Source organism: Lepidothrix coronata, unplaced genomic scaffold (genome assembly GCF_001604755.1).
Source record: "Lepidothrix coronata isolate B3197 unplaced genomic scaffold, Lepidothrix_coronata-1.0 Scaffold268, whole genome shotgun sequence".
In the NCBI taxonomy this organism is placed as follows: domain Eukaryota; kingdom Metazoa; phylum Chordata; class Aves; order Passeriformes; family Pipridae; genus Lepidothrix; species Lepidothrix coronata.
In genome coordinates, this window is record NW_016690448.1 from 238,528 (window position 1) to 266,175 (window position 27,648).

General features: G+C 63.6%; 1 protein-coding gene across 2 annotated transcripts in view; it reads left to right on the forward strand.

Moving 5' to 3' along the window:
* The window catches only part of PDE2A (phosphodiesterase 2A), a 42,291-nt gene extending 16,231 nt beyond the window's left edge, over positions 1–26,060 (forward strand). Inside the window, exons 2-31 of one of the 2 annotated variants that reach the window (XM_017836022.1) lie at positions 4,032–4,083; positions 14,879–14,968; positions 15,650–15,738; positions 16,065–16,174; positions 16,423–16,478; positions 16,561–16,620; positions 16,716–16,875; positions 16,960–17,012; positions 17,461–17,535; positions 17,643–17,684; positions 17,782–17,850; positions 17,963–18,093; positions 18,221–18,332; positions 18,433–18,472; positions 19,168–19,231; positions 19,322–19,400; positions 19,493–19,670; positions 19,839–19,951; positions 20,193–20,270; positions 20,479–20,601; positions 20,787–20,857; positions 21,214–21,336; positions 21,440–21,527; positions 21,642–21,689; positions 21,798–21,872; positions 22,029–22,128; positions 22,307–22,419; positions 22,655–22,693; positions 22,853–22,959; positions 23,149–26,060. In XM_017836022.1, coding sequence (XP_017691511.1) covers positions 4,032–4,083; positions 14,879–14,968; positions 15,650–15,738; positions 16,065–16,174; positions 16,423–16,478; positions 16,561–16,620; positions 16,716–16,875; positions 16,960–17,012; positions 17,461–17,535; positions 17,643–17,684; positions 17,782–17,850; positions 17,963–18,093; positions 18,221–18,332; positions 18,433–18,472; positions 19,168–19,231; positions 19,322–19,400; positions 19,493–19,670; positions 19,839–19,951; positions 20,193–20,270; positions 20,479–20,601; positions 20,787–20,857; positions 21,214–21,336; positions 21,440–21,527; positions 21,642–21,689; positions 21,798–21,872; positions 22,029–22,128; positions 22,307–22,419; positions 22,655–22,693; positions 22,853–22,959; positions 23,149–23,374 — 2,764 coding nt within the window. In that variant the 3' untranslated portion in view covers positions 23,375–26,060. Of the gene's footprint in view, positions 1–4,031; positions 4,084–4,877; positions 4,915–14,878; positions 14,969–15,649; positions 15,739–16,064; positions 16,175–16,422; positions 16,479–16,560; positions 16,621–16,715; positions 16,876–16,959; positions 17,013–17,460; positions 17,536–17,642; positions 17,685–17,781; positions 17,851–17,962; positions 18,094–18,220; positions 18,333–18,432; positions 18,473–19,167; positions 19,232–19,321; positions 19,401–19,492; positions 19,671–19,838; positions 19,952–20,192; positions 20,271–20,478; positions 20,602–20,786; positions 20,858–21,213; positions 21,337–21,439; positions 21,528–21,641; positions 21,690–21,797; positions 21,873–22,028; positions 22,129–22,306; positions 22,420–22,654; positions 22,694–22,852; positions 22,960–23,148 lie in introns of those variants that run through there. The other variant, XM_017836023.1, reaches the window with a different exon arrangement.
* The last annotated feature ends 1,588 nt before the right edge of the window (positions 26,061–27,648 follow it).

Consider the following 27,648-nt stretch of genomic DNA (forward strand, 5'->3'; position numbering starts at 1 on the left):
ACACACACACACACACACACACACACACACACACATACATGTGCACACACACACGTGCACGCACACACATACATGTGCACACCTATTAACAGCTGCAGGCACAGCTGCTCCTTGCTCCCATGCATTCTCAACTCTCCCGCTGCTCCCAGTAGATCCATGCCATGGACCTGCCTGGTCCCACGGAACCTCCCAGCACCTCCAGCCTCGTGGCTGGCATAGCCTGGGTGAAGGATGCTGCAGCATTCCCTGCTCCATAGCCGCATTCCCTGCCCCGCAGCATTCCCTGCCCCGCAGCCACACGGTATTCCCTGCCCCGTGGCATTCCCTGCCCCGCAGCCACACGGCATTCCCTGCTCCACAGCCACATGGCATTCCCTACCCCACAGCCACACGGCATTCCCTGCTCCACAGCCACATGGCATTCCCTGCCCCGCAGCCACACGGCATTCCCTGCTCCACAGCCACATGGCATTCCCTGCCCCGCAGCCACATGGCATTCCCTGCTCCACAGCCACATGGCATTCCCTGCCCCACAGCCACACGGCGTTCCCTGCCCCACAGCACTCCCTGCCCTGTCTGGACACCAGAGCCCTCTGGGGGGGGTGGCTGCATCCCAGGCTCTGGGTGGGATTTATCCATGGGGGAACCACCGAGCAGTAAATGGGATATCGATCGGGTGCCATTGTGGGGATTAGTGCCGAGCGGAAGAGCAGATGGATTGATTTCTGATGGGATTTAGGGCTGTCAGTGTATCCCGGATTAGCAGCTCTGGAGGAGTAACACCCCAATTCATCCATGGATCCAGCAGCTCCACTGGTGGCTGGGTCCCTCAGGCTCGGCCAGTCCCAGTGCCCTCCGTCCCACGGGCAGAGCCCGCAGCCCCAGACACCCCTGTGCCACCTGCACTGGCCACCACTGGAGGACAGGGATGCCCCGGAAGGTGGCACAGCCCTGTGCTTCCCCAGAGCCAGGACCCGGCCCCGGGTCTGTCCTGGTGTCACGGTTTACTGGAGCATCGCTGATCCGACCTGACTCACAGCAGCCACGCTCCCCTCCCCTCCCAGTGCCCCCAGTGTACCCAGTGTCCCCACAGATGCTGCTCTGGGAACAGATTGCTGCAGTTGCCCCTCCTGAGAGTGATCCCAAAGAGGGTAGGGATGGGGAGAAATGGGATTTTGGGATTACACAGGGTGTGAAGGCCCATCTCGGTGCCTTAGCCCCCCTCAAAATCCTTCCACTTTGGCAGTTTGACACCATTTAGTGCCAGCACCCCCCAGGGAAAAGCTGGAGAGGGTTTATTCCGGTGTCTCTGGTGTGGAATATTCCATTTCCATGGAATAAGTGTTAATATTTACTTGCCTGTGTGAACTTTGCTCCCTCTGATGCCATCAGACACCCTCCAGCTGGGATGCGGGGTGGCTGCTCCCCAAGGGCCTGGGGAGAGGCAGGATGCACAGCGCTGATTGATCCAACCCGGGTTGGGAACAGGGAAAAACCACAGGGAGGATGGAAATGCGGGAAGCCCAACTGGGAAGCCCCCACTGCTGCCTCTCCCCACCACCCACGGTTATTTCCCAGCAGCTCTGGGACCAGGTTCTGGGGCTGCGTGTGTCCATCTGAGTGCTGTGACGTTCCCATCCAAGGGATGCCATTCCTGGGGCACACAGAAGAGCCGGGGAGCAGCTCAGAATTACACTGGGTCATTGGCAAGCCAGCTGGGAGATGAGCAGTGATGCGTGGATGCAATGGGGTGCTGCAGCACATGTCCCTGCCCCACAGTGTCCCTACTCTCCTGTGTCCCTGCCCCACTGTGTCCCTGCTCCCCTGTGTCCCTGCTCCCCTGTGTGCCACCCCCCTGTCCCCAGACCCCTTTGTCTCTGCACCCCTGTGTCCCATCCCTTGCACCCCTGGGCAAGCAGTTGGGGACAGGGATGCAGGGACAGCCCCGCACTGTGTCCTTGTGCCCAGCAATAGCTCTGTGTCCCCCGGGCTGTGGCCTGCTCTGTGGGTGGCTCTGGTGACAGGGACGTGCCAGGCTTGGCACGGATCCTGCCAGCACCCAGCTCCTCGAGGTGTTTCCACTGCCAGCCCCACGAGGAATCTGCAATTCCCACTGGGCATCTGCTTCATTCATGGAGCCCAGGACCCACATCTGTGCCGGCAGGACCTGCCCGGGCTGGGGGACACTCGGTCCCTGCAGCAGGGTGTCCCCAGAGCTGGGGACCCCACACCTTGATCTTGGGGACACAGTGGCTCTGGTGCTGGCCTGGGCAGGGCCGTGGGCACGGTGAGACGCTGTCCTGGAGGGGCTCTGACTCGGGGTGAGGAGCCCGTGATGCTGTGCCACCCCGGGAAGAGGTACCTGTCACCCTGGGTCACCCCCGGCGGCAGGAGGACCTCTGAGGCCGGGGGGGCTGCGGGAGGGTGCCCGGGATCAGCCCCCTGGAGTGGCCCCGGTGGCTCTGGCCACTAGATGGCCCCGCGGCTCCACCGGCCACCCTGACCCTCCTCCGGGACGGGCCCCCCTGTCCCGGCATCCCTGGGGTCGGGCTGCAGGAAGTGGGGTGCGGGGAGTGGGATGCGGGGTGCAACATACAGGGCGTCCCAAACCCTCCCCTGCTCGGCCCGCGCCTCGAGGTGGCATTTCCCTGCGAAACGGTGCGACGGGGGCTGAGCCCTGACGAGCCACCAGCGAATCCCCAGAGCACCTTGTCCCCGAAGAGCACCAGGGACACGGGAGTGCCTGGGGACACACACTCCCGGGATGAGGAAGAAGAGCAGGAGGCTTTCCTCCCCCTCTGCCCTGAGGAGGAGAATGAGGACGGATGGAGGTTGTCGCGCTGCCGGTGTCCCTCTCACCGCGTGGCATGTGGCCACCGTGTCACGGCCGAGCACCTCGATCCTCCATGTGGGTTCCTCGGGGCCTTTGGGGTGGGGGCAGAACCCCAAAATCCTTGTACTTGTCCCTGGGAGAGGGTGGGAGACGTGATGGGGGCGGTCATTCCTCAGCGAAGGCGATGCGGTTATATGGGGGGGTGGGGGTGAACAGACCCTATGAAGGTCTCCAACATGGGGGTCCCTCCCTGTCCAAGCGAGGGGTGCTGGGTAGGACACCTCCGGTATCCCACGGGATGGGAGGCAGGGGAGCCCTTCTGTACTAAGCTCTGCATCAGAGTTACCCCAGGGCCGGGGATGGGGTGAGATTTCAGCGCCCCACCATGGAGGAGGAGGGCAGGACCCCCAACTCAAATGTGAGGTGCAGCCCTTAAGTGTGTGTGGGACACTTTATCTGGAGACTGCACGGGGGGTGGGGGGAGATTGGCAGGTGACCCCTGCCCAAGAAGGGGGCAGGGGCAGGGGGGTGGCCCGAGCCTCACGAGAGGAGGGTTTAACAAGGAGGACGAGTGTCCCCCCAGACGCCAGAGCCGTGGGGGCACAGCCGGTGCCTGCGCAATGGGAGAGCACTGCCAGCCCCACGGCCCGAGCAGGGCCACCCGAACTGGGCAGTGATGCCCCGACTCTCTCCCCACTTGGGGACCCCGGCACCACCCCGGGACCCCCCGTCACCCTTCTCACACTGGGACTCCCACCCCTCTCCCCTCTCCATGCCGGGGAGTGATGTCCCGACCCCCTCTCCACATCGGGACCCTCAACCCCATCCCACACACGCACTGGGACCCTCACGCCGACCCCCTCCCCACAGCGGGGAGTGATGCCCTGATCCCCTGCCCACATCGGCACCACCGCCTCGACCCCCGTCCCACACCGGGGACCCTCACCCCCACGTTGGATAGTGACGCCCCGACCCCCTCCCGACCCCACGCCCCCCGCCCATCCCCGCCCATCCCCGCCCCTCAGGACCCCGCGCAGCAGGTGCGGGCCGTGTCGTGTCGGGGCGTGTCGAGTCGGGGCGTGTCGCGGCGGGGCGTGCCCGCAGCCCGCGGGCGGTGCGGGGGCGCGGGGCCGGGATGGTGCCGGGATGGTGCCGGGATGGTGCCGCGGCTCCTCACCGCGCTCCTTCGCTTTTTCAGCCGCGGGTTCCTGCGGGCGGGGGACGCCGCGCCCGGCCCCGAGGCGCTACAGGTAGGGACGGCGGGACCTCCACCGCGAGGGACCCCCGCACCCCTCTCCCACTCGGGACCCTTCTCTTTCCCACCGGGATCTCCATCCCCGAGCGCCTCCCCTCCCATTCGGGACCCCCATCCCACCATCTCCCGTTCCACCCGAGACCCCCAACCCCCTTCCCCTCCCACCCGGGATTCCCGACCCTCCTTCCCTCCTATCCAGGACCTCCACTCGCCTCCCCTCCTACGCGGGACTCCCACCCCGACCACCTCCCCTCGCAACCACGACACGCGACCCACCTCCCCTCCCACCCAGGACCCCCATCCCACCCGCCTCCCCTCCCACTCGGTCCCGGGGGTGCGGGGGGTCCCGGTGTTCGTGCTGGGGGGCGGGATTAGGAGCCGGGGCTCCGGGCCCGCCGTGCTCGGTGCTGCATGGGGCAGGGGGCTGATGGGACTGGGGGTTGCGGGACCCCCATCCCTTTCTCGCGCCGGCGCGGGGGGGAGGTGGGTTTCCCGAACACAACACACTTGCACCCGCTTATCTCCCCCTTTTCTGTGGGGGGCTGTGAACCCCACCGGGAGAGCCCGACGGGGAAACTGAGGCACGGATGGGGCTCCCGGGATGAGGGCGGCGGTGCTGTTTTGTGGCCCCCCCCCGGGCCTGGGGACACGCTGCGCTCCATGCAGGAAGGAGGCGGCGTTGGGGGGGAGATGCAGATCCCGGCGGGATCCCGGGAGGAAATGGGCTGGACCGGGGGGGGGCCGGTCCCGGTCCCGGGGGGGCCCCCACGCCCTCCCGCAGCCGCGCCAGGAGCTGGGCCGCGCCATGGGGACTCTCCAGGACACCGTGAGCCACCCCGGGGAAGGGGGCACCCAGGAGGTCCCGGGGGGGTCGGTGGTCTCGGGGCTGGGGGTCCCTTGTGTGCTGGGGGTGTGATGTGCTTAGGAATGTCCGGGGGTCTCGTGTGTCTGGGGGCTTTGAGTCCCCACTTCCCTGTGTCCCCTCGCTCTGCTGGCAGCGGGAGCCCCACGATCTCGGCTGTGTTCCACCCGGCGGCCAGCCCTCGGGGTGGGGGGTGCTGGGAAGGAGGCAGCCCCTTCAGCACCCCCAGCAGGACCCTGCCCTGAGCCCCCCACCCTCCTTGAACCAGCTGCACGTTCTGGGGAGGTGGAGGCTGCGTCCCAGTACGTGGGTGGAAAAACACTTGGTCGTCGGTGCTCCCGCGCCTTTGAGTACACCCAAATTTGGGGAGGGGGTGGCTTGGGGGGGTTCTCTCCCTCTTGTGACCGTCTCTTCAGCTGGATGGATCCCTGACCTGTGTGCTGACGGTTTTGGGCGTAAGAGCCGTGGCCTCTGTCCCCTTGGGGGCACAGCTGCTTGGGGCAAATGGGGGGGCTCCGGGGGGCTCCAGGGGGCTGTGAGTTCAAGGCCGGAGAGAGGACCCATGCTGGGAAATGAAGGGAAGGAAACGCTCTCCGGGAAAGAGCTGAAAGCTGCTGACGGAGGGAAAGGAGCTGAGCGGGGCCGGTGTGTCCTGCGGGGGGGCACTGAGCCCCCGCGAATGGGCAGGTGAAGACTTGAGGGCACCAGAGCTGCCATGCAGTGTGGGGACGGGACGTGAGAGATGGGGATGGGTCCTGCCGACCTGCCCCCCTCCAGCACATCCCAGCCCAGGGTGGGTGAGGGACAGCTCACGCCCCACAAAATACCTCAGGCACAGGATCCCCACGCCCGTTGGGGTCCTGGGGGCTGGCTGCATCTGGAATCTCCATTCCCGAGCCTTGCGGGGGCGTGGCATGTAGGGCTTGAGGGGTTACCACCCCCTAACACCAGCCCTCTCCTCCCGACCACCCTGCGGTGGGGTGAGGCTGAAGATGTCTGTTCCTCCTCTCCCTCCCTGCCTCCAGCCCCAATGCAATTACCCGCGGACTGAACCATGAATCAAACCCTAATTGATACGTGTTCGCAGCCGGGTGGAGCAGGAGGGGTTGGGGGCCCCCGCTGTTCCCCAGGGTCGGGGGACAGGGGGAGGGCACTGTCCCCCGTGGCTGTGGGGGCTGCGCTGGGGCACCTTTGCCCACCCGGGTCAGGGTGCCCCGGCCGGCACCGCGGGGCTGCTCCTGCCTCGGTCCCCCCCGCGTGGAACCGGCCGCGTTCGGGGGCCGGGACCCTCCGGGGGCGGTGAGGAGACGCGTGTGCGGGCGTTTGTCCCTGCGCTTCCTCCGGCGGACACAAACACATCAACAGGGCAATAAAGGGGAGGAAAGGGCCGCGGCGGCTTCTTTCCGTGACGTGGGGCAGGGCTGGCTTCCTCCCCCACCCAGCAGGGCCGGGGGGGCACAGCGAGACCCCCAGACCGGGGTGGGTGGGTGTGCCCCAGTATTTCCCAGCCTGGTGGTCCTCTCGGGCCAAAGGCTTTTTTCCAAGGAGTGACAGCTCATGGGTGTGGAATTAGCCTGTGCCAGAACTGCAGTGCCCTGGTGCTGATTTTTGGGGGGCAGTGGGGTTTGGTATATAGGTCCCATGCTCTCATGCCCCATGGCATCACCCGGGAATGGGGATCTGGGATGGGGGTGTTCCTGCTGCACCCCGAGCAGAGGGAGCTGGGATGGGGGTGTTCCTGCTGCCCCCTGGGCAGAGGGAGCTGGGATGGGGGTGTTCCTGCTGCCCCCTGAGCAGAGGGATCTGGGATGGGGGTGTTCCTGCTGCCCCCTGGGCAGAGGGATCTGGGATGGGGGTGTTCCTGCTGCCCCCTGGGCAGGGGGATCTGGGATGGGGGTGTTCCTGCTGCCCCCTGGGCAGAGGGATCTGGGATGGGGGTGTTCCTGCTGCCCCCTGGGCAGGGGGATCAGTATGCTCCTGCTGCACCCCATCAAGATGGCATAGTGGCATCTCCCCCAGACTGTGACAGGCCCTGTGGGTGACCTTGGCTTTTTGGAGCCCAGCTGTGACATTTGGCAGGGAGGTGATAGGCTGGGATCCCCTGCAGGGCCGAGTCTGGGGGGGCCCTCTGGGAGCCAAGTCCATAAATTTGGGGACTGGGCTGGGATCTTTGCAGCTGAATCTGATTGCATCCCTAGCCTGGCCACCCCATGGATATGGGGGAGAGGATGGTGGGGACCTGCCCGAGGGGTGCATGTGGGGTGGGAAATGCCAGGGAGCAATGCTGGCTCCTGAGCGTCCCTCTTCCTGCTGCAGGAGAGGAGATCCTCTCCGGCTGCTTCCAGCCTGGCTTTGGCGGGTGCAGGATGCCTGGCAGCTTTGGGTGCCCTGGACATGGCTTTGGGACCCCCCATAGATGAGGAGGGCTGGAGGCCAAACCCCTGGCTGGGTTCTGACCCGTTAAACACCAGCACTGTGATCCTTTCCCCATGTAACGGGTTTTGGGCTTCTCCTGGCTGTGCCTCAGTTTCCCCATCTGAGTAGTGAGACCCCCTGTGATTCCTAGACCCCTTCCTGGCAGCCAAGAGCTGGATCCCATCATCAAACCCTCACAGACATGGAAAATAAGAGCGGTCCCCATACGGAGAGAGCGGAGCCCCAGGGGGAGGCAGCTCTGCCAGCCCCCCACGCCCTGCTCCAGAGTGCTGCCCCAAATCGAATTCCTCCCCAGCTGCAGATGGCTGGCAATTCAATTTTCCCAGATCCCATCAGAGGCTGATAAATGAGGTCCCTAATCACTGTGCAGATCCCATTAGCGCCAGCCGTGCCAGGAGGGGTTGCAGGGATGGATGTGGGAATGCCACATTCCCCTTCCTGTCCCACTGCTCCCCGTTCCCCCTGCAGGGGACCTGGGTGTCCCTGACCCCATGAGCCCCACTCTGGCTGCACCTCCAGAGCTTTGCCATGATGCTCCCAAGCAGAGCCAGGCCCGGAGAGCCCTGGCATGGCTAATCCACCAGGAAACATCTAGGAAAGTCCTGGAAACCTGGCTGGGAGGTGCTGGTGGCCAGTGGGGATGGGAAGGGGACCGTATGCCAGGAAATCTTTCCAGGAATGCCATGTCCCAAGGATGCACATCATGCCAGCTGCCTCCTAGCACTCCTGGCAGTGCCAGCACCCAAGGCTTGGTGCCAGCTGGGTGCTGGGATGTCTGTGTCCTTCGGGGCGAAGGCATCCTCATACCAGGGATGCTCCTAACCATGGAGCAGTTTTCCTGTGCCTGCCACAGGACACCCTCTGCTCGCCATGGCTTAGGGACAGGTGACACAGGGCTGAGTGGTGTCCCTGTCTCCCTCCACACCATGGGACGTGGGTTAGGGACAAGTGACAGTGAGACCCCCAGTGCTCGCCACCTCCCTTCTTAGAACAGTGAACTAATTAGGGACAAAGCAGTGACAGATCATTAGCCAGTGCTGGCTGTTCCAAGAAGGCCACGATGTTCTGGGGACGGAAATCCTTGAGGAGAGCGGCTGCAGTCCCTGTTTGTCCTGCCTGACAAAGGGACATCAACAGGAAGCAACCTTGACTCTGGCCCCATTCCCTTGACCACGGGGGGCTGGGCTGGGATGTGGGGGGATGGATTGGGAGCACCCCAAGGGCTCAGGGGGTGCCAGAGGTTGGGAAATTTGCTTGGATCAGTAAAAAGTCCCGCTCAGAACATGCAGGGTCCATGGGGAGCAGTGTCTGCCTGGTTCTGGGCTGTGGAAATTCCACCTGCAAAGGGTCTGTGCAAGTGCCCTGTGCAGCGTGAGCATGACAGGCCCTGGTGAGGTTGATGCATGGGTGAGGAGGAGGATGGGGTGAAGGATGCCCTGAGCTCTGGGGAGATGGTGGGCTCAGCATGGCTCATCCCACCTGGACCCAACTCCAGAGCCACCCCAAGAAGGTCTTGCACGGCTGTGACCCTCTGCAGGTGGGGACGCCGAGGCAGGGAACCTCCACAGACATGGAAACTGAGGCAGGCATGGGCATGCAGGGCCCCTTTTGTGCTTTTTTGGGATGGCTGATTCCATGGGTTTGCATCCTCCAGCCCTGGGAAGCCTCAGCATGGATTGCTGGTGCCAGGGTGGTTCTGTGCCAGGCTCCTGCACCCCAGCCCCTGCTCCCCATCCATCCGTTGCCAGGACCCCAGGCAAACGACCATGGGGAGACGAGAGATCCCAGAAGTGTTTCCTTCCCATTTGCCCTCATTATCCCCCTGGAAAAGATGAGGTAATTAAGGAGCTACCGTGGGTTACAGGTTGTTGCTGCCTGATTAGATTAAAGCAATGTAATTTGGGACTGAGAACGGGGCTGGGAGGAGATGGATGGATGGCTTCCCGGCCGGAGTTGGGCAGAGCTGCCAGCCCTCACCTCCATCCATCCCTCCATCCGTCTCTCCATGCTCTGCTGCCATGGACCTTGCCCCAGGGAGGCTGCTGGAGGGTTATCAGGGATGCTGCTGCAGGGGGATCAGGGATACTGCCTCTGCTTCCCCACCACTACAGAGAGGATTCCCCAGGGAGTTGTGGCTGTGGGGCTGAGGGAAGAGGCCTGAATGGATGTGGGGGACAGGGTGACAGGCTTTTCAGCAGTGTCACCCAGCCCACGGCAGAGCTGGGGGTAGCAGGAACGCTGTTTCCTCAACCCTGTGGAGAGGATTCCCAGGGAAACTGCGGCTGTGGGAGGGAGCAGGGAGGGGGACAGGGACAGGGTGACAGGGTGTTCGCAGTGTCACTCTGCCCACAGAAAAGCTGCAACCTGCTGCCTTCAGGAGCTGCTTCCCTGCTCTGTGCCTCAGTGCCCCGCTGGCACCGCGGGGTGAGAGGCCGGTGATGCTCCCGCCCGGCCCTGCCCTGTTGTCAGCCCCGCGTTGCCAACACACGGCCAGGGCTCGGCTATATTTAACCGCCTGGGCCGGAGCACGGGGCCGAGCAGCCGGGGGGGAGCAGCCCCCCGGGAGGGGAGTGGGGCTGGGGGGGGCTTAGCATCGCCGGAGGCGGGAGAGGAGGATGAATCACGGCTCGGGGATATTTCGGGATATTTTTAACGCCGCCAGATTGCTCGGCAAATGCTTGGGCAGGGCGGCGCGGGCGCAGGCTGGGCGTTTGCTGGCAGCTGTGGCTCAGCCTGGGGGGCCCGGGGGGATCAGCTGCTCCCCCTGGCGCTGTCACCCTGCGGCCGCGCGCTGGAGAGGTGACAAAGGCAGGGACATCCGTCCCCGTGCGCTTGGAGACAGCCCCGGCTGCAACGGGCGGGGGCAAAAGGGGGTCCTGGACCAGCATCTTTCTCCTTGAACCGGAGGAGGGAGGGGAGAAAGTTTCCCCACCACTTTTCCTGGACAGGTGAAAGCGATGGGAAAAGGTGGAGCTGGGGCAGAGGAGAGGGTGTGGGTGTCCCTGCCCGCAGGGTTGGGGCAGGCAGGGAGCCCTTGGCCAGGGCCCCGGGGTGGGGAGCAGTGAGGGGCTGTGCCGGCAGAGGTAGGCTGCCTCCCAGGAATCTGAACAGGATTTTGCTTTTTGACTGTCAGATGTAACAAGATCTAGAGGCTGGCAGCTAAAAATGCATCCTGTGTGAAGAGCCCACAGTGGGAGGGAGCCCTGAGCCCCCGGCCCCAGCTTGGTGGGACTGCGATGGGGGGACCCCAGGGTCACCCTCCTCATGCAGGGCTCTGCTCCATGGGGAATGCCCTGGGGAGCAGCTCCGCTGTCCTTGAAGCCTGCAAACCCCCTATGAGAGACATGGGGCTGGTGTGAGAGGGGCTGCAGGGGGGTCCTTTTCCCTGCCCCAGACCCCTCCTCGCTGTACTCTGCGCTCCCAAGCATCCCCATCCCTTTGCACCTTGAGCCTGGCACACCCACCAGGCAGCACATGTGTGGGATGTGGGTACTGGGATGCGCTGCCCACGGGCACAGATAGCTGTGCAGTCAGCATCTCGGATGCTCTAATCTGATTTGGGGACCCCAACTGGGGGTGAAGTTGTCCAGACGGAGTGATGTCCAGCTCCATCCCAAGGGTGATCACTCAGGCAGGGGGTAATGCACTAATAATCCACTGCCAGAATTAATTGGGCTCATTTCCCCTGCGTTCCCCGGTGGAAGAAGTCCCACTGGACGGGCAGGAGCTGAGCTCCGAGGGCTCGCAGTGAGATGGACGCCTCAAGCTCAAGGGGTCACCTCTGGCAGATCATTCACTTGGAATCTTTACAGCAAAGCTGGGCTGGAAGCTTGGCGGGGAGATGATTCACTTCCTCGAGGTTCCTTGGGGAGGGATGTGGCAGAAGCCTGCCATGGAAGCCTGGTCTGCTGCCAGCATCCTCCTGTGGAGCCAGCACCCATAGGTGCTCCAGCAGCGATGGCAGGATCCATCTGGGGCCCCCTTGGCCCAGCATCCGCTTGCAAGGCAGGGTGGGGGTCCTGCAGCCCGGCTCAGCATTCCCCCAGGAGCAGGATGCTCCCAGGCACTAGGCATTGCTGCCTGGCTCAGCTTCCCCGTGGCTAAAGAGGAGTCCTGTGGATGGCAGGTCCTGGATTTGAGCTCTGCCCGGTACAAGCTCTACTTGCCAAGTGGCCAAGTGTCCCCTCCCGGGAGAGATCCCAAATTCCAGGTACCCTCAAGGGGGCTGCACACCCTAGTGGGTCCCTCACTGCACTGGATCTGGCCTCTGCCTGCTCCTGGGGGCTCCTCCTCACCCCGGGGGTCTCCATTCATCCCCCAGGAGCAAGGCCAGGGGAAGGGGTGCAAGTCCAGAGACTGAGACCCTGTGAGGTCAGTGAGACCCCCCCAAACCCTTGGTGTCCTCCCCATGGCAGGTGTGAAATGAGCCTTTCCTGAGAGGAAGCCATCCAGGATGGGATTTCTCTATTCCGTAAACATCCAGAGGGGCTGAGGGTGTCAGGGGGGACAAACCAGTGTGCTGTGGCCAGTGTGGGGAGCAGGGCACAGACGTGGCTGCCCCTCCCGAAAAAAGGAGAGACAGCCTCCTTTTCACTGCTGCTGAATTCCCTCCACTGGGAGGGAAAAGCTGCTTTTCCATTCCAGCTGGGTCTGTGTAAGCCTGGAATGGGTGTCGGGAGGACTGTGCTAGAGCTTCCCACCACCTTATGGCTGGGGATGGGATGCTGCTGCCACTCTCCAAAGGGAAAAAGTGGGGAAAAAATAGAGGGAAAATTAAAAAGGGCCATTTTCCATGGCAGGGAGAGCAGGCAGTGCTCCGGAGGCTGGGCTGTGGTGGGATTTGGCTTTGCTGGAGCCAGAGCAGGAGTCTGTGTTGGAGCAGAGACAGATCCTTACTCTGAGGAGATGAATGGTGTCATTAATCACCCACCAGCTCCAGCAGGAATACTGAGGCAGATACGGCTCTGGTGTTGCACCGCACCATGGGATGCTGGCCAAGGGCAGCTGGCAAAATTCCTGCTGGCATCACGGTCCCCAGGGTCACCCTGTCAGCTCAGGAGTTCAGCAGAGTGAGAGCAGCATCCCTGCCCTCTCAGGCCAGAGCAAGGGTGACAACACTCCACGGGTGAGAGTCCACGGGGCCATGTGAGTGCACTATGGGGACAAGGCAGGAACCTGGACAGGGACAGGGCACTGCTCACCTGCTCTGCAGCAGCAGCAGCATCCTCAGCTCCTGGGGCTGTTGGTGATGCCATGCCACGTCCCCTGCCCCACACTCTGTCCTGGGATCTGTTCCCAAAGTCCTCTCCATGCCTGTCTCCAGGCATCCCATTTCCAGGCAGTATTTTCCTCCCGAGTTGCTGGGTGTGCAGTGCTTGGGATGAGGGCATTGGGCTCTGATGAGGGCATGGGGCTCTGCTTCAGCAGCTGGGAATTGCAATCCCTCTGTGCCTCCTCCTGTTTCGGTGAAGTTAATTAACCCGCCGTGCCCCCTTGGGAAGCATTACCATAGCTCTGCTCTCCATGGAAGCTGGGATGCAGAGCAGGCACTGGGAACTGCCCCCTGGGAGAGGGGTGCAGGTACAGAGCTGGATGAGCCCGGCTTGGTGGGTCCTGGTGACATTCCTGGTGACAGGCATGGGGTAGCCAATAGCTTCATCTCCGTGCTGGTGCTGGAGCATCCCATTGCACCAGGGATGCATCCAAATGCCCCGGCATCCATGGAGTAGAGATGGATCTGGAGAAGCCTCACCCAAACAGGGGTGGTGCCTGGATGGGGCCCATGGCATGGAGTTCTGGGAGTGGGACATGGGGAACCCCATGGGCTGTTTATGGCAATACCTAGGATGTGGCTGTGCTGTCTCCAGGCGCAGGCTGTGTCCTGGCAGAGCCCCCAGAGCGGGGCTGCAGCACCCCCAGGCCTGAGGGACAGGGTGTCACATGGGGTGAGGGTGTCGGGGCAAACCCCTGCTCTGGGCTGGGAGTGGGATGAGTGGGACAAATGGGATGAGTGGGGTAAGTAGGATGAGTGGGGTAAGTAGGATGAGTGGAACAAGTGGAATGAGCAGAATGAGTGGGACGAGCTGTTGAGGGGGATGAGCAGGGCGAGCTGGATGCATGGGACAAGCAAGGTGAGTGGGATAAGGGGGATGAGTGGTTGAGTGGGATGAGCAGGATGAGTGGGACAAGCATTTGAGTTGGATGAGCCATTGAATGTGATGAGTAGGATGAGTTAGATTAATATGGTGAGTTGGCTGAGTGGGACGATGGGGTGAGTGAGACGAGCCATTTATTGGCATCAGTGGAACAAGTGGAATGAGTGTGACGCCCTTCCCAGCCCACCCTCACTCCCCCTGCCTCCTCCTCTGCAAACTTCCCTGCCTGCCTGTGCCGCTCTCGCCTCATCTTGGGAGTATCTTTTTTTAGCTCCTGCAGCTTTCCCCTCACCACTCCAGGGAAGGACCCGCATTCCCAGCCCTATTAAAGCCACCACCCACGTCCAGTTGCCACCTGTCTGTCCCCGTGCCAAGTGTGCCACCGGCACGTGATGCCCCAAGCAGACCCGGGGTCCTGCTCAGACTTTGCCCCATCTCCCCCCGCCCCCGGGGGGGCCGCTGTGGAGGATCCGGTGGGACAGAGGGACGGCGGGACGGCCACCTGGCCCAGGCCTGGCTGTATTCTACAGTGCATGTGTCTCCAGTGTGTGTAAGTGACTGGAGATGCGGCCCTGTTGGAATAACATCCAGCGCCGCTGTCTCCAGCCGGAAGCGCCCTCGCCTCCAGCCGCACTCCCACGCGCCATCGGATCCCGCCCCGCGGCCGAGGGTGTCCCCGGGTTCAGGGCTGGGGTGGCATGGAGAGGGGCTGCTGTCCCGGGGGGGATCCCCGGGTGCAGGGTTGGGAACGGTCCCCGGGTCTGGTTGTCAGGGATGCAGCCTGGAGCTGCCTGGCAGAGCTGGGACTGAAGGAAGAGCAAATCCCAAAGCTGTTGTCTGGTGTCTGACTCGGAGCATCCACTATTCCCATCATCACGTCATCCTCATCCTGGTCTCCCAGACGAGGGCTGGAGGCAGGAGCAGAGCTGGGAGGGTTGTACCACGGAGGTCCCTGTGCCCCCCAGCTTTTCCATGTGTCTGTCCCAACACCTCCATCCCTCCACGGGGTTGTTAATCCCCAGATGAGCTTTTATCCATCTTGTCCCATTTCTCTTCCCAGTGGTGCTTTATGGCATGGCTAGCACCGAGGGCAGTGTGGCTCAGTGTCAAAGCCTCCCCCCCTTTCTGGGATGTGTCCGTATCCCCCATCACGGACACTGACCACAACAGGAAGGCTCGGCCCCCCAAAAGGCTCCAGGCAGGCTGGAGGCAGCTGCGAGGGGTCTGAGGGCAGGGGGACCCGTGCCATGGAGGGGAGAGGGAGGGCGGGTGCCGCACGCCCCTCCCTCTGGTGTGGGGCCCCGGTGACGCCCCGTCCTGCTGTGCTGTCCCCGCAGGATGCTCTGCTGAGCCTGGGCGCTGCGCTGGATGCCCCCGCCCTGCGGGATGCCCTCCGCCACGCCCTCGTCACCCTGCTGCCCGCCGTGGTACGTGGGGGCCTGGGGGGAGTGGGGGGCAGAGCATCCTGGGAGTTGTGGGGTTGTTGAGACCCCCTGGGCTGGGGGGAGCCCTGGGAGGGGATGGAGGGTGGATTCGTTGCTTGATTTCTTTGGTTGATTCTGGGGTTGAACCTGGGGTGGGGTCTCCCTGTCCCCATCCCTCTGCACAATTCTCCCCCTATATGGGCCAGGGTGCTGGGGGTGGCCCTGGTGCTCGTGATGGCCCGAGGGTGCTGGTGTCCCTGGGGGTGCTGGTGTCCCTGGAGGTGCTGATGGCCCTGATCCCGATGGCCCTGGTGCTGGTGAGCATTGTGCCAGAGCCATTCCACGGGGAGCCCTGGCCATGGCTGGGTGTGGATGGTGCACATGTGTGCAGGTGTGTGCACGCATGTGCAGGTGTGTCCAGGTGTGTGCAGGCGTGTGCACATGTGTTCAGGTGTGTGCACACATGTGCAGGCGTGTGCACACATGCATGACTCTGTGTGCGTGTTCAGGATGTATCCGCGCGTGTGTGTGTGCAAAATGTGGGAGTGCACGTGTGTGGGTGTGCACGTGTGTGGGTGTGCACGTGTGTGGGTGTGCACGTGTGGGTGTGCACGTGTGTGGGTGCGCACGTGTGTGGGTGCGCACGTGTGTTTGCACACGTGTGTGCTGCCCCTCTGCCCCCAGGAGCACGTCTACATCTACCTGCTGGATGGGGACACGCGGCTGCTCTGCGACGACCCCCCCCACGAGCTGCCCCCCGACGGGAAGCTCAGGTGAGCTCAGCACCACCCCCCCGGCCTGGGCGTGGGCACACGGGCATGGCCTGGCTGCTGTGCACCAACAGGCGTGTGCACAGGGGGCACGAGGTTTCCCACCCCTGACCCCATCCCCGTCCTCATTCCGGCTCCATCCTTGTGCCCATCTCCTTTCCCTTCCCATCCTCATCCTCATCCTGGATGTGCATGTGTGTGCGCAGGGGCTGTGTGTGTGTGTGTGCAGGGACACACGTGTCCCTGCCTAGGAGGTTGCCCCTTTCCAGGGGGTTTCTCTGCCCAGGTGCCCTTCCCAGGGTGTTCTCAAGGTGTCCCTGTCCCCGCAGGGATGCTGTGCGGAAGCAGAAGCGGCTGGAGTGCGGGGGGCTGCTCCCTGCAGAGCTCCCCGGCCGGCACCTGGGCCCCCTGGCAGCGCCCCTGGCCCCTGGCACGCAAGGTGGGGGCTGTGGGGAAGGGGGGTCTCGGGGGACAGGTGGTGGGTAGGTGGAGGGGTGGGTGGAGGGCTGGAGGTGTGAGGAGGTGGATGGGTGGAAGGATGAGTGGATGGATAAATGGGTTGGTGGGTGGATGGAGGGTTGCAGGGGAGGATGGCTGGGTGGGTGGGTCATGACACATGGGGGCACAGTGAGGACATGCACCCCAAGAGCTGAGCTCCACCCAGGACTGACCCTGTCTCGCTTGCAGTGCTCATCATCCCACTGGTGGACAAGAACAGTGGGACCGTGGTGTGTGTCATCCTGGTGAGTGTGGGGACACGGGCAGGGCTCTGGAGGACAGAGCCAGGGCCCGGACATGGGGGCCCTCACATCACTCCCCCTCCAGGTGCACTGTGGCCAGCTGAGTGACTCGGATGAGCAGAACCTTCGTGCACTGGAGAGACATGTGAGTGACTCCCTCTGCACTGTGAGACCTGCCACCTGGGGACCTGTGACCCCCCCGAGCCTTGCTGTTCCTTGTCCTTTCTGCCCCCCTTGCAGGCCCTGGTGGCATTCCGGCGCCTGCAAGCCCTGCAGAAGCTGCAGCCCTGGCCCCAGGTCAGCCTCTCCACCAGTTCCTCCCAGACGTCCCTGGCCAAGCCCGAGAAGGCGCCTGAGAGCAGCTACAGTGACCTGGACTGCAAGATCCTGCAGCTCTGTGGTGAGTGGGGGACTCCGGGAGGGGTGTCTGTGTGCAGGGTGGAACCGTGCCCGGCCCCTCACGGCACTCTGACCCCTCCCACAGGTGAGCTCTATGACCTGGATGCCGCCTCGCTGCAGCTCAAAGTCATCAACTATGTGAGTAGTCCCCCCGCCGGCCCCGACCTCACCTGCCCCGAGCCCCGGGACACACTAGGGAGCCCTGTTTTATTTCAAAACAGAAGAAAATTCCCCAAAGCAGAGGCACGCCTCGAGCATCAGCTGTGCAGTCACCAGCTGTGACCAGAGTGAACAGTCTCATCATAACCATCCACAGTCTCCAGAGTTAACAGTGCCACCCTCACCCCAAAAACTGCTCTCTAGCACCCTGTACACAACCCCCAGTAGTGTCCAGTGAACAGCCTTGCCCTTGCCATCAGTGATTTCCAGAGTGACCCTGCCCAGGCACAGGGAAGAGGTTCTGGGGCGGGGCACCTGGTTTTGCATGTGTGGGTGCCCTGGGCACAGGGAGGCAGAGGAGGGGCCAGATCCTGCCCTGGGAGTGCTCAGGACAGGCTGAGGTGCTGACCCCCTGCTATCCCTTCAGCTGAAGCAGGAGACCCAGTCGCTGTGCTGCTGCCTCCTGCTCGTCTCCGAGGACAACCACCAGCTCTTCTGCCAGGTGGGTGCCACGAGGGTCTCCCAACCCTGACCCCCCAGCGGGTGCCAGGACACCCCCTGAGCACGGTGTCATCCTCAAGGGCACCTCCTTTCCCCCATCTCCTGCAGGTGGTGGGGGACCGTGTCCTCGAGGAGGAGATCAGCTTTTCGGTGAGCGGGGGGGGGGGGGGGGGGGGGGGGGTGAGGGGTGGGGGTCTGGGGGGTGGGCAGGAGGTACCACGGGCTCACTCATCCCCTCCCCCCACAGCTCACCTTCGGGCGCCTGGGGCAGGTGGTGGAGGACAAGAAGCCCATCACCTTGAAGGACATCAGCGAGGTGGGTACCAGCCGTGTGCCCCCTGCCCCTGGGGACACACAGGGGTCACTCCGGTGCCTCCCGGGGGCGGCCGGCGGTGCTGGTTCCACCCCCTCCTCACCTCTGCCCGCAGGAGGAGCACAAGCAGCTGAGCAGCATGTTGGGCTGCGAGGTCACCTCCATGCTCTGTGTCCCTGTCATCAGCCGGGCCACCTCCCAGGTGGTGGCACTGGCCTGCGCCTTCAACAAGCTGAGCGGGGAGAGGTGAGCGGTGGCTTGGCCGGGGCTCTGTGGGGCTGCACCCCCTTGCTTTGGGGGTGCTGGAGCATTGTCACCGTGGAGGAAGGGGGGTGGCCAGTGGGGACAGGGAACTGAGGTGTCCCCCCACCAGCTACACGGACACGGACGAGCACAAGATCCAGCACTGCTTCTGCTACACCTCCACGGTGCTCACGAGCACCTTGGCCTTCCAGAAGGAGCAGAAGCTCAAGTGCGAGTGCCAGGTGAGCGCCCGTGGGGCCGTGTCACACACGTGTGTGTGTGTGTGTGTGTGTGTGTCCCACCTCGTGCTGGTCACTGATGGCATCCCCTCTGTCCCCCCAGGCTCTGCTGCAGGTGGCCAAGAACCTCTTCACCCACCTGGGTAGGTGCACGGGAGAGCCCCCATGGCAGGGGAGCACACGGGGGGCGGTGGCACTGGGGTCTGTCCCCAGCCAGGGAGGACCCTGTCCCCTTGCTGGGGGATGGTCACAGAAGGGTGACATGAGCTGGCACAGAGCCTGGCATACACTGACGCTGCACGGCTGCACATGTGCATGTGGCATGACCACATAGCTCTTAGGAACACGTGTGCACACGTGCTGCTGCAGAACACACGTATGTGCTGCACACACGTATGGGCACTGCTGCACACACATGTGCTGCACACACGTATGGGTGCTGCACACACATATGGGCACTGCTGCTCACACGTATGGGCACTGCTGCACACACATAGGTGCTGCTGCACACACGCATGTGCTGCACACACATGTGGGCACTGCTGCACACACGTATGGGTGCTGCACACACGTATGGGCACTGCTGCACACACATATGGGTGCTGCACACATGTATGGGTGCTGCACACACGTGTGGGCACTGCTGCACACACATAGGTGCTGCTGCACACAGGCATGTGCTGCTCACATGCCACACACACACACACAGAGCCCTGTCCATCCATACCTCCCAGCCTTCCTGCTGAGCTGAGCCCCCCCCTTCCGTTGCCCGAGTGTGGGGTGGGGGGGCCGCGCTGCCCCGTTGGGGGTCCCTGACCCTGCCCTGCCCCCCCCACAGATGACGTGTCCGTCCTGCTCCAGGAGATCATTACGGAGGCCCGGAACCTCAGCAACGCCGAGATGTGAGTGGGAGGGGGGCACACGCGTGGGGGGGACGCGGAGGGGACGCGGGGCTCCCCTGTGCGTGCCAACGGCAGCGGCGCCCCTTGCAGATGCTCCGTGTTCCTGCTGGACCGGCTCAGCCACGAGCTGGTGGCCAAGGTGTTCGACGGCGGCGTGGTGGACGACGAGGTGAGCGCGGGGCCCGCGGGGTGGACTTGGGCGGTCCGGGGGTGTGTCCCGCCCCCCGAGCCTTGCTGGTGACGCCCTCCCCCTGCCCGCAGAGCTACGAGATCCGCATCCCGGCGGACCAGGGCATCGCCGGGCACGTGGCCACCACCGGCAAGATCCTGAACATCAAGGATGCCTACTCACACCCGCTCTTCTACCGCGGGGTGGACGACAGCACCGGCTTCCGCACCCGCAACATCCTCTGCTTCCCCATCAAGAACGAGAGCCAGGGTGAGGGGGACACACTGGCATGGGGGGCACACTGGCATGGGGGACACACTGGCGTGGGGGGCACAGATGCCTCCGTCAGCACGTGGTGGTCTGGTCACTCGTCACATGGATGTGGCACTGTCCCCAGCACGCGAGCCTGACCCCCCCATTGCCCCCCCTGTGCTCCAGAGGTCATCGGGGTAGCGGAGCTGGTCAACAAGATCAACGGCCCTTGGTTCAGCAAGTTCGACGAGGACCTGGCCACCGCCTTCTCCATCTACTGCGGCATCAGCATCGCCCACGTGCGTGCCGGGGGGGCCCAGCCCGGGGGGTCACACACAGGGGGGCCCTGGCTCTGCCACAGCACAGAGGGACGAGGGGACGTGTGTGTGGTCCCTGTTCTGTGGGGACAAGCGGTGGTGGCCGTGGGAAGGGGAGGGCAGACGAGGGGATAAGGATGTGCTGGGGTGCCAGGGTGGGCTGGGGGTGCTGGAGGGTGTCTGCCCACCCCCAGCGCTCCCGTCCCCCGATCCCGCCCTGCAGTCCCTGCTGTACAAGAAGGTGAATGAGGCACAGTACCGAAGCCACCTGGCCAACGAGATGATGATGTACCACATGAAGGTGAGGTGGCATGAGGACAGGGACTGGGATGGGGACAGGGGTGGGACCCCTGCTCCCAGTGTGGTGCCCCCACACTTCACCCGAGGTGGTGGCACAGTGGGGTGGCGTTGATATCCCAGGGCTCTCTGCTCTCACTGTGGCTCATGTGGCCCTTGGGTCACTCTGGGGACCTGGTCACAGCATGGGCCACTGGCTGTGACTCCCACAGGTGTCAGATGATGAGTACACCAAGCTGCTGAGCGAGGGCATCCAGCCCGTGTCCACCATCGACCCCAACTTCGCCAGCTTCACCTACACACCACGCTCCCTGCCCGAGGATGACACCTCCATGGTGAGGGCTGTGGGGACAGTCCTCAGCTGCCACTGTCCCCTGCTGCTCTCTGTCAGGTCACGTACATCAGCCCTGGGGGGCTGGGATGGGGGAATGTGGCTGCCTCCCTGAGCATTTCCCTGTGGGCAGGGGTGGCTCATGGTGGGCATTGTCACCCCCTGCCACCCACCCCGTCCCCTCTGCAGGCCATCCTGAGCATGCTGCAGGACATGAACTTCATCAACAACTACAAGATGGACCGTCAGACGCTCACCAGGTGGGTCCCAATCCTTCTCCACTATCCACCTTCTCATCCCCATCCTCATCACCGTCCACTTTCCCTGCACCTATCCTACTCCTTTCCCTGTTCCCTTCCCTGTCTCCATCCCCATCCAGATTCCCATCAGTGTTCCTGTCCCTGTCCCAGTGCCTATCCACAACCATATCCACATCCACACCATGATCCACTTTCCCTGTCCCCATCCCTGTCCCTTTCCTCATTCCCAACCCGTCCCATTCTCATCCCCATCCCATTCTCCATCCCCAACCCCATGACTGCCTGGGAGACACCTGGCCAGGTGGAGGTCCCCAGGGGGTGAGATTGCCCCCTGCATGGGCCTGTTCCCCTGCCAGGTTCTGCCTGATGGTGAAGAAGGGGTACCGTGACCCGCCCTACCACAACTGGATGCACGCCTTCTCCGTCTCCCACTTCTGCTACCTGCTCTACAAGAACCTGGAGCTTGTCAACTATCTGGAGTAAGGCCAGGTGCCATCCCCGTCCTTGTCCCTCATCCCCTGGCCCAGCTGGGGTGCTCCCTGCCCTCCTGCCTCCCTCAGTTTCCCTCCTCCCCCTCCCCAGAGACATCGAGATCTTTGCCCTCTTCATCTCCTGCATGTGCCACGACCTGGACCACAGAGGCACCAATAACTCCTTCCAGGTGGCCTCGGTGAGCCGAGCCCAGCGCTGGGATGGGCAGGGGTGGGGGGCACGGGGACAGGGGCAGAGCTGGGGGGCCTCTTCGCCCCCATAGCTCCATCACTCTGGCTGCTCTGCCTTGCAGAAATCTGTCCTGGCCGCGCTCTACAGCTCTGAGGGTTCTGTCATGGAGGTAAGACCCCCTCAGACCTCCCACTGCCTTGCTCTCTGGGATTCTGGCTGTGTGCCAGCATCCCTGCCTGCTCCCTGCCTGCTCCCACCATCCTGGTTTCTCCCGCAGAGGCATCACTTTGCCCAAGCCATCGCCATCCTCAACAGCCAAGGCTGCAACATCTTTGACCACTTCTCCCGAAAGGTGAGCCCCCCACCTTGACGCCCCTCCTGGGCCACCCCCTGCCCATGCTGAGCCCCTGTGTCCCCTCCAGACCCCCAGCTCCCCATCCCTGGATCTCTGGGGATGCGGGAGCTGGCGGGGGCACAGAGCTGGTCACGGCAGCTGCCTTGTCCACAGGACTACCAGCGCATGCTGGACCTGATGAGGGACATCATCTTGGCCACTGACCTGGCCCACCACCTGCGCATCTTCAAGGACCTCCAGAAAATGGCAGAAGGTGAAGCTCCTGGGATTGAGATTGGGACTAGGGGGGTGGTGAGAACTCATCCCACCAAAGCTGGGAGGTGGCATGGGAGGTCCTGGCTGTCACCAGAGTCCTCATATGTGAGGTGGTGGGGCTGTGGAGCTCCTTCCTGAGCCCCCCACTCCAAGCCCTCCCCACTCTCTGCCCGCAGTGGGGTACGACCCCAAGAACAAGCAGCACCGCAGCCTGCTGCTCTGCCTGCTCATGACCTCCTGCGACCTCTCTGACCAGACCAAGGGCTGGAAGACCACCAGGAAGATCGCAGTGAGTGCCACACCACGGGGCTGCCCCCTGAACACCACCCCACAACCCTCCCAGGTCACCTGCATGGCACCAGGGACCCACCTGCCCCTCCACGCGGGACCCTGGAGAGTGCAGCAGTCCCCCCATGCCAGGACTGTGTCCCTGCCCCATGCAGAGCTGTGGGGAAGGGTCTGGAGGGCAGGGGTTGGGGTTCAGCCCGGGCTGCACCCCCTGCACTGACACGTTTCCCTTGCAGGAGCTGATCTACAAGGAGTTCTTCTCCCAGGGTGATCTGGTAGGTGCCACCTGGCAGGGCTGGGCTTGGCCAACGCCCTTGGCAAGCACCAGGGAGAATGGGATGTGGGGGTGGGTGGTGAGCAGAGAGGTCTTGCCCAGGAATGGGGTGGGGGAGTGCCACTGGCACTGTTGGCTAACATCTGTTGGCTCCGTGCAGGAGAAAGCCATGGGAAACAGCCCGCTGGAGATGATGGACCGAGAGAAAGCCTACATCCCCGAGCTGCAGATCAGCTTCATGGAGCACATCGCCATGCCCATCTACAAGTGAGCCCCGGGGCTGGCACTGGGGTGGGAGGGACCCCCTACCACCCCCCACCCCTCTCAGGGTGGGACAGGGGTGCTGCACGGGGTGTCTTGCATAGGTTGGGTGGGGGTTCCAAGCAGTAGGGTTGGGGCTCCACCCAGCTAAGGAGGTGTAGCCCCGTGCTGATGGGGTGTACCCCCCACCCCCAGGTTGCTGCAGGACCTGTTCCCCAAGGCAGCAGAGCTCTACGAGCGGGTGGCCAGCAACCGGGAGCAGTGGACCAAGGTCTCCCACAAATTCACCATCCGAGGCTTGCCCAGTAACAACTCCCTGGACTTTCTGGATGAGGACTATGACCCCCAGGCCCCGGACCCCCAGCTCAATGGCTGCCTGGACCCCGAGGTGGGGCAGCCCCCAGAGGCCGCGGCCGAGTGAGGGAGGCGATGGGGGGGCCACAGCCACGGCCGGGCCAGGAGCATCCCCAAGCCTCATCCCCCAAACCATGGGGGGGAGTTTTGGGGGGACATCAGTGACTCTGGACCATGACAGCAAGGGCTGTGTGCTGCCAGCACCCACCGCTGGCCCTTCCCCACCAGTGGGTGACTGTCTCCTCCCTCTGGGGCAGGTGTCCAGGTGTCCCCTCCACCCGGTGGGCCCTGGGACACTGCCTTGTTGGCTGGGAGCACCAGGGGACACTGTGGGGCTGGGGGATGGATGTGCTTTAAACTGCCTTAAGGCTGCAGGCCCTGTCCCCGTGGGGTGACGATGAGAATGTCAGTGGAAGCAGCCCTGGAGGGGTCAGTGTCCCTGAAATGGGTGTGTGGGGGTCAGTGGGACAGAGGGGGACTGGCAGGATGGTGAGGGGCAGTGGGAGAGCCACGGAGTGGCTGCAGAGTGGAGGTATGTGTTTCTGTGGACGTGGCCCGTGGAAGGAGGTTGGCTCCAGCTGGAGGAGGGAAGAGGCACCTGGAGCAGGATGGCCATGGGGATACTGTGCCTGCGTGCCCTGCTGGGTCCCACCCCGGAGAACCTGCTCTGGCCTCTTCCCAGTAGCTGCTGAGCATCTGTTGGCTAACATCCCCCCCTCCCTGGGCCCCCTGGATCCGCTCACCCATGGAAGGACTCGTATCCCTCGCCCAGCTCAGTCCCATGCAGCCACGTCCCCTGCAAGGGCTACACGTGTGCCAAGGCTGGGGGCCCTGCTTCTGCTTTGCACACACACGGGGGGGGGGGCTGTGCTCCGCAGGGGGTCCATCCGGTCCCATCCGTGTCCCTGCTGTGTCCCCACCGTGTCCCCGCTGCGTGGGTGTTCCTGTGGTGCCCACCCGGGAGCCTCTTCACCGCAAGCAGCTTCCCTGGTGCCCAGCGCGTCGGGAGCACCCCTGGCTCGCAGTGGCTTCACAGCTCCAGCCATACTGACCCGTGTGCACGGACCCCGCCGGCGCCCTGGGCTCCCTCTGCTCCTGCTTGGCCCCGTGCACAGATGCTGTTGGTCTCCCGTGGTCACTCTGGCCGTCCATGGACCCTGATAGTCTCTCACCACTCCCCTGTCATGCTGACAGCCGTGCATGCACCCCACCAACCTCCTGTGGTTCCTCTGGCCCTGCAGACCACCCTACCTGGACCCTCATGGTCTTTCATGGTTCCTCCTCTCCTACAGACCACCGTGCGTGGACCTTGCTGACCTTCCTGTGGTCCCTCCAGTGCCACAGCTGAACCCCTATGGACCCCCTCAGCCCCAGGGGGTCCACCAGCCCCACAGGGTCCAACTGTGTGTGACCCAGGGCTCCGTCACCCCATCCAAAGCCACTTGAAACACCCATGAGCAGGGGAACCGTGGTGAGCAGCTTGCCCTGCCGGGGGTCAGCCAAAGGGGGTGTCGGGGATGAGGGTGGGAGCTGAGCCCTGAGGGATTGAGGTGCACTGAGCCCCCAGGCTGCATCACCCAGCTCGTGGGAGCTGCATGGGTTCATCACCAGAGCAGGGGCAGGCGATGGGAGCAGCATGGTGAAATTCTGGCACTACTGGCATCAGTCCCACGGATGCTGGTCCCACCAGGCTCAAGAGTGGACGTGGGGCCATTTGCTGTGCCATCCTCACTCCTCTGCAGCACTCCATGGCACCATCCCAGTGGTGCACAGCAGGTCCCTCCAGGATTTGGGCGACACTGAGGCCGTTCCTCTCCTGGGCTCATCTGTAAGCAATGCCTTCATTCCCGTGTTCTTGGGATCCCTGGAGCGTGTGTCTGCAGCAGCCACGGGAGAGCCCAGCGCTGAGCTGCCCCGCGCAGATGAAGTGACCTGAGTTCCTTTTGCCTTACCTACTCGGAGATGCCTTGAGCGAGACGCTTTGCCCGAGCCCTGGTGGGACCCACCTGGTGACCGCGTCTGGCTGCTGGCCCACGGCTTTGTCCCCAAGGCCCCCTCAAGCCCTTCTCCCTTCCCCATGCCACCCGGGGGGGTCCCAGAAGGCAGCAAACCCCCACGCTGCAAGAGGACAGCGGCTCCATCTCTGGCATGGCTGTGGCACCGATGTCCCGGGGGTACAACTGCTCCCAGGTGGGCCCTGCATCCCAGTGCCAACCCAGGGGTGCCTGGCGACGTGGGGGTCTGTCCATCTGATGGATGTGGGGGTGTCCTGCGCTTGGGTTCTGCATCCAGGGTACCACACCACGGGGGGTCACGCAGGGATGCCTGTTTCCCAGCTGTATCCCACTTTTCCAGCCCCCGCTGCTGGTGTGCGTAGGTGGTCGATGCTTTCCTGGCTCCCGCCCCTGTACATACCCCTCTGGATCCGGGGGAGCGCAGCCAGCCCAGCCCAGCTCACCCACGAGTGTGTGCCTGGGCGTGTGTGGGTGTGCAAACCTCCTCCAGCTTTTCCGTCCTTCCCTCTCGCAGCACTGGTTGTTCTGGGCTCCAACGGAGCCTGAGGAGGAGACGGCTCTTTCTTCCTCTCCTCCTCCCCTTTCTCCTTCTTTTTTCCTTCTTTCTCCTCTCCTCCTCCTCCTCCTCTTCCTTCTCTTCCAACTTCTCCACCTCCTTCGCCCCCTTCTCCTCCTACTTTATTATTATTTCTCTTTTCTGGTGGGTTTTGGTTTTCCTAAATAAATTTCATACATCGACCTCCCTGTGACGGGTTGGTGGGTGGCCTCGTTGGGAACTGAGGGGCTCCAGTTGAGACATGCACTCCAAAATTGCCCTCGGGGGGGCGACTCGAGCTTGGGCCATGTAGTTCTGACCCCCCCTCCCCAGGAAGCTCAAGCCCCTCCCTGGATGTTCCAGTCCTGTGGAATGCTCCAATGCCCCAGGATTCACTGATCCCCACCCTGGGTGCTCCAGCCCCACAGCTGCTCTGGTTTCCCCACCCCCCCATGCCCTGTTTCCTCCTGGAATGTTCCAGAATCCCAGGATGCTCCAATCCACTGGGATGCTCTTTCCACCCCCATCTGCCAGCTGGGGACTCCCCATGCCTGGCCAGGACCTGGGCCTGGGCAGGATCCAGCTTGGACTGGGACTGCAGTGGAGTCCCGGGCTGGGATGCAGGATGGGGCCTGTGCCGGGACCCCTCAGTGCCTGGGCTGGGACTGGGGCAGGATCCAGCCCTGGGCTGCTCCTCTGGCTCCAGCAGCCATCCCTGCATGGCAGGAGACACCCCGGTCTGCCCGTCATCCTCGTATCAGGGCTGTGGTTTTCATTCCCACCATCCTGCTAAGGAGCAATTTATTACCCGGGATCAATGCGGCGCTTTCATCCCAGCCCAGTGTGACAGTTATCCCAGGCCATGGAATCTGATGCTGGAGGAGAAGTCCCTGGAGGGTTTGGTGCTGGCACGCGCTGGCGCTGCCCAAGATGCCAAAACTGGAATGAAAAACTGCCCAAACTACCAAGTGCCCCCTCCACCCGCCCTGCTCCCAGCCGCGGTTCAACTCCCGGGATTAAATCCTTTAATCCTCCGAACTAGTCCCAGAACAGGGCCCGGGGCTCCCGGCCAGGAGCTGCCCCGCTCCAGCCTCTTGCCACTGATGGCTCCGCGACATCCCTTCGCCTTCCCGGACGCACGTGGGGTATCACGGCCCCCCCTCCTGGCCCTCACCCGCCTCGGGCCCGCCTTCGCTTCCTGCCTGTGTCACCACCCCGTCCCCGCTTCCCGGGTGTCCCTAAGGTGGGGCGCACGTGTCCCTGGGGGGTGCAGGTGTGCCCTGGGCACCCCACCTGGGCGTCCCCAGGTGACGTCCCTCGGTCCCAGGGATGGGAGGGGCTTCTCCAGCGGGGGTCTGGAGGTGCCACCGGGATCACCTGGAGGTGCCACCGGGATCACCCGGGGACCGCTCCCCTTGGGCTGCTCTGCGGCAGGGGGTGGGCGGGAAGGGCAGGCAGCCAATGAGGAGGGAGGGGCGGGGCTGCCTGCGGGGAGGGCGGGGCTCCCATTGGAGGAGGGGCGGAACGGGGGCGGGGCAAGGATATGCAAATGAGAGGGTGTGTGCGCACGTGTGCCTGTGTGTACACACGTGTGCCTGTGTGTACACACGTGTGTGTGCACTTGGGGGGGTGGGTGTGAGTGTGTACACACGTGGGGGTGTGTGCACGCGTGTGCACACGTGTGTACACGTGTGTCTGTGCACAGGTCTGTGTGTGCGTGCATGTGTTGCGTGTGTGTGTGTGTGTGTGTGCGCACATGGGGGTGTGTACATGTGTGTGTGCACATGGGGG